The 6,000-nt window shown below is 34.2% G+C and overlaps 1 protein-coding gene across 1 annotated transcript in view; it reads left to right on the top strand.

Annotated features, from left to right (window-relative positions):
- The window catches only part of LOC136026422 (NSFL1 cofactor p47-like), a 43,247-nt gene extending 38,204 nt beyond the window's left edge, over window positions 1-5,043 (top strand). Inside the window, exon 8 of the mRNA XM_065702999.1 lies at window positions 4,845-5,043. Within this exon, the coding sequence (XP_065559071.1) occupies window positions 4,845-4,977 (133 nt within the window). The 3' untranslated portion in view covers window positions 4,978-5,043. The remainder of the gene's footprint in view (window positions 1-4,844) is intronic.
- Window positions 5,044-6,000: the final 957 nt, after the last annotated feature.

Consider the following 6,000-nt stretch of genomic DNA (forward strand, 5'->3'; position numbering starts at 1 on the left):
TTTTTCTTTTTTAGTTTTTAGTTTTTTTTAGTTTTTTACCTTTTTTTAGTTTTTTTTAGTTTTTTTAGTTTTTTAGCTTTTTTAGTTTTTTTATTAGTTTTTATTTTTTTTGTAGTTTTTGCCTTTTTTTATTTTTTTCAGTTTTTTTTTAGTTATTAGATTTTTCCTTTTTTTTAGTTTTTTTTTAGTTTTTTAGCTTTTTTAGTTTTTTTTTCTTTTTAGTTTTTTTTTGTAGTTTTTACCTTTTTTAGTTTTTTTCTTCTTTTGTATTAGTGTGAAATAATTCAGACGTCATATGCGAACAAACATGACGTCACCTGATCCACAGATCCACACACAGACAACTTATTTTTATATATATAGATATATATATATATATATATATTTATATATATATCTATCTATATTCACAGGTGGGACATAGGGACACAACTACAATGGCGCGTAACTAATATGGCGCGTAACGACTTACGCGCGCGGGGGGGCTTGGGGGGGGGCGCGAAGCGCCCCCACCAACTAGGTGTTGGGGTGGCGCGAAGCGCCACCCCAACAGCTAGTATATATATATATATATATATATATATATATAAATATATATATATATATATATATATATATATATATATATTTATATATATATATATATATATATATATATATATATATATATATATATATATATATATATATATATATATATATATTTAAAGTTAATTGGGCGTATCTACGCTGAAATAACACCTAAAATAATCACGCTTGAAAATTGAAATTGTATGCAGAATAGTTTTGAACCATAAGAAAGAGAGTAGACGATAAAAATTTGTCCCTTAAATTTGTGGATGTACTAAAAGTGTTACGACTCTCAAATTTAGTTTTTTTTTTTTTAAATGGAAAAATCAATGTTAACGTCCTCCATGTTCTTCTTCTTATCTTGAATTTTGGGATTTTGTTGCCAATGCTGAGGTTCAATTTTGGAGCTCCTCATGGATCTATCCAATGACCTTTTTTCATTTGCCATACATGTCAATGACATATCTCCGCACTTAATGCGTAGTAATGTTTATACAAAGGTCGAATTTCTTTGTGATGTTTTTGATTTTTTACTATTTGCAGACGCAGTGTTTACTCAATCGGACTTACCATAGGACACGAGCTCTTCAGCTGTCACTGGCACTATAACCTGGCAGGTAGCCATACTTCTCAGACTTCAGTACCATACTGCTCAGTCTCCACTTTGTGGCGCTGTATCTTTCAACTATTGTTTATGCCTTCTCCTTCCGTGGCGTCGAAATCCCCCAATCGCCTTCCCGTCCGTCTTGGATGTATTGGACCAGGTCTCAATTGCCCTTTTCGATTCCTCTTCGGATGCATCAGGGTTGTGTTCAATGCCTGTTTTGTGAGAGTGGTATATGGTTTCCAATAAATATAGCCAAGCTAGACTAGAAGTGATTTATCTATTCGCGCACTCATATCCATGTACATTGTCACCCTGATTCGCCTACTAGACAATATCATTTGGGTTATCATGGTTGCTGACGGAAACAATCAGGAATTGCTTTAACGCCTTTAGCAAAGTTAAAAGACGCACATCATTATCCAGTCTATAGCAAAATTAAACAGTATGGGAAAGAAGATGCATCCGTATCTCACCCCAGATTTGATATCGAAGAGGGGGATCAATTCTCCACCAAATAGTACGCAAGCTTGGACACGATGATTGAATTCCTCGTTAAGGCGCAACAGCTTCACAGGAACACTGCTTTCCCTCACCACAACTTCTGTGAAATCTCTAATGATCGAATCAAAAGTGGATATAAAAATTATCAAGACAGCTGTAGGGATCTGACTACGGTTCATGCGCTACTCAAGTACTCTACGTACTTGAGCTTAAAGGGCAGGTTGATTCAACCAATGCCGTGTCGAAACCCCGCCTTTCTTGTGTGTGTTTTTGTTTCTGACCACACCAAAACGGTTGAGAAGAACCAAATTTATTATTCTGGGAGAAATGTTTATAATAGACAAATTCTGATGTATAGTCTGTGGAGATGCTTAAATTCGGCTGAATGGCGTGGTAGTCAGGTTTTTTTTTGTTCCAAGGCGGGCACTGTCCTCAGAAATCAATCTTCTCTGGATTTGCTTCACTTTTCCTAGGGTTTCATCTCCTGTCTTTTCCAGTCTATTTTTCTTTAAATTTCGGCCAGTCTCTATCTACTGTTGAATGAGATTTCTCATCAACTGAAAATTCCGGAATCCTCATTAAAAAAATGTCATGCCTAAAAGTTAAATGCATTGTTTTATTAAAATATAGATTAAAACATGAAAAAATATATTAACCCGAGCAACTTTTTCTCAGGTTGGCCTAGTTGGCTTGATCAAGATAGACTACTAAATTTTTACCTAAGGCTAAGCATTTGATTTGACCTTGATTTAAGTTTTTTTTAAAGTTGAACTATCAATTTCTTTCCAGAACTTTGCGCAAGCATTAAAATAAAGATTATTTAGAATTTGCAGACTGAAATAAGCAGAATGGATGGTAAAGGGGGGAGATGGGATATTTATGCATTGGACATATCAGTTACATCGTGGGGGGAGGGGGGTAATTTTGGCTTTATTTTTCTGTACGAAAGTTGTTGCGGGTAAAAATGTGGCTCTTTGTTAATGCAGAACAGGAAACATTTAGGTCTAAGAGAGGGAAAATGACGAGGGAAAATCAAATATGTCCAAGCGTTATGGATAATTACTGGTGAAACACACAGACATATTATTCTCCTTTTGTCAATGGTGGTCATATTAGCTCTGCAAAGGATGAAAATATAAGCGCCTTTTTCGTCATCGTAAGAAAACGTAACTCTTCTGCATCTTTTTTCAGACTGCCTCTATTCTGTCAGGCAATTATTTGCAGATGCTAGGATACCAAACAGGAAAGGTATGCTCTTGGTAGTGTAAATGAGAAGAACTGCGTGGTTTAGGACTAAACTTTTTAAGGAGTTCAGCCTTCTAGCTGTGGACTTAGTGGGAATTACGATGAATATATATCGTGTAAAATTTTATGGGTCAGGCCATTACCACGTCACATATAGTTTTTTGTCGTTTGTAAGTCTGGAAACGCTTATTCCTCGTGTAATACGTTTTTTATCGCCCATAAGTTGCACGAATAAATCTAAACCAACCACATAATAGAATGAGCAATGTTTATCCATTATTAATGTCCATTACACGTCGAACTGCTACATGTCTCGATCATATTTATTAGTTTCCTTTTTGTCTCTGTAGAAGATTTTAGTTTATTGTTTGTATTTTTGCTAAATTATGTTTGGTGGTTTACTATATTTTCTCTGAATCTTGATGACATCGAAACACAGAATTTGTAATGATTTTGAGATGGAAATGTTCCGTCATTTTACGGGCAAATCTTTATTCAATTCACTTATAATATACAACAAAATAAAAAAGAAATACTAAAGATGTTTTTCGGATCTTATGCTCGCGGCTATTCAGAAAATACTGAGAAGTTTGTTTGACCAATTTCAAGATAAAATCAAGGAGCAAGCACAATAAGAAAGTCCCCCAAATTCAATCTAAAAGGAACCACGAAGAGGGTGTGTCGTTTGCAGTTAAAAAATGGTAAAGACTCTGAAAAAAGTAAGAAAGAGACTAGAACTTGGCGTAATGAATTTAGTGTAGGATTAATACATGATATCCTGTTTTAAGTGCATCTTACCTTCAATTACTTTTTTTGGAAATATGCCAAATGCAATGACGGCGTTTCTCGCATATTCTACATTTGAAAAATAATTCTTCAATCTTCCTTTGATTGTCTGTGTTTTATTTCCTGGTCTTTTGCTGCAATTCATATGCCATAATTGATTATACAAAAAAAAATTCTTGGGATTCTAGGAGAAACAAAAATGTGCCTGCGGTAAAAGAGTTAAGGAGGGAGAATTTGGTTAAGGAGGAAGGACAGTGTAAAATATCATTACTGTAGTAATAACGTTGATTGTAACATTCAGTAATTTTATAGTACTAACCAAAATTTTCGGGAAAGTAAGGCGAATGAAAGAGGAAAAATTAAGAAAAATTATTGATTCCGAAGGATTTACTTTTTACATCGTTATTGATACCTTCATTTGATATCTGTTCCAGGATATCCATTGGGCTTTTTTTTTGTTGTAACAAATCTCTCAACACAGTAAGATGATAAAAAAATATCTATATACCTGAAGAATCTACGTCAAGTTTTTTTTTTATCTTTACCAAGAATAAAATTGGGCCTAACAGTATTCCCTGGGACACACCATTTCAAATTTGAGGATGATCAGAATTTACTTAAGATAATTTGTAAGGAACCTAATATGTAACGTAAAACTACACGAAACTTAACTTAACCACATGATGTAAAACTATAAGTACTGAACACAACTACTTGTGTTCAATTAGAAAGGAACTGCGGGATTATTGTAATTAAATAGGTGGTCTGCTTGAAATTCATTTAAGATTGTTCCACCAATTATGGTTAATTAACTCAAAAACTTTTGCAAGTCCACTGCTATAAGATTTAGCCAGATATTAGGTTCTGCAAGTTTCTAAAAACAGTGTTACAGTTAAACAGTGGCTTATTCTCTATTTGTATAAGAGTGTTGATTTAGTAATTGGCGTATAATATAAAAGTATTTATAAAAACAAGAAATTAAAATAAACTTTCTTAATTAAATGATGTCAAACAACACTGTTTTTTTTTTAACAAGACTGTCTGCGAAGTCTCTACGATAGTAATTAATGTCGCTGAGTTTAAACATCTATATGCATTACTCATATATCCTTTTATTTTTCTTTCCCTTTTTCAGAGCGCGTCCAGCTTTCGAAGTTACGCCCTTTTCTTTGATTGGCGGAATACCGAGTAAAATGATAACAGATGAAAGCAGGTCACTGAAAGACTTGGATCTTGTTGGTTCGTCGCTGATGGTTCGAAATAAATGAAAGCGTGTCCTGTTTTTATGATATCTTTATTATATTCCGTCTGCTATTATAAACGCAAAATATTCAGTTTTTTTTGCGCTATTTTGAATCCACCTCTGTTCTCACTGGAAGAACGACTATTTTTGGACACCAATTAAAATATCTGATCACTTCAAACAAAACGTCCTTTATAGTTTATTGTAAAACTTTTTTGTGCAGGTCCGGGGGGAGGGGAGGATCAAACAAATCGCCATTAATACCAGCTATATATCATGAGTCAAACGACTTGCCTTGGCCTCCTGCCATGGACATAACAAATTCAATAATGAAAAAAAAGGGACAATCAAATAAATAATGGTGACAAGTGTATAAAAACAGAGATTAAAAGAAATAAAAATACGAAAGTTGAGCAACATGTTCACTGTTCATTTTAGATTGACGCCAATTAGTAGAAAAATTACTCCTGGAAAGCTTCGCCCTGGAAAACTTGTTCCAAAATAGCTTGTTGTCCAAGTAAAACTCGTTACTGTAACACTTGTTCTCAATGAAACTTTACCCCAAGGAAAACTTGCTAGTGGAAAAATAACCCTCCCCCCTAAAAATTTTCCTGTTGAAACCTATTTCAAAGAAAACTTATTTTTGGAAATCTTTCTCTCAAAAATGTTTAGTCAGAAATCTTGCCTCGAAAATTTACGAAAAATTGCACAGACGCTTAACGTGTTCCAAAGCAAAATATGCTTCTTGAACACCTGTCGTTAAAAATGACCCATCCATGCTTGCCTCCTAAAATAAAAGACACAGGCGCAAACCCTTGATCTTCCGCTCCAGTAGACACTTGCTTGTCTCTTCCAAAATCTGTACGACCACCATTCCATATGAACTGCCCATGGGGGCTATACACGGGATATACTTCGTTCTTTACTAAGTAAATGCTTGTGTATTGACTCTGAAAGGCACAAAGTGTATTACCATCCTTTTATTTCTGTTGTGGTATGAGTTATTTTTTTTTTTTTTAGCAAACTTAGGCAAGAGGGTAAACATATA

This window comes from Artemia franciscana, chromosome 4 (assembly GCF_032884065.1).
Source record: "Artemia franciscana chromosome 4, ASM3288406v1, whole genome shotgun sequence".
In the NCBI taxonomy this organism is placed as follows: domain Eukaryota; kingdom Metazoa; phylum Arthropoda; class Branchiopoda; order Anostraca; family Artemiidae; genus Artemia; species Artemia franciscana.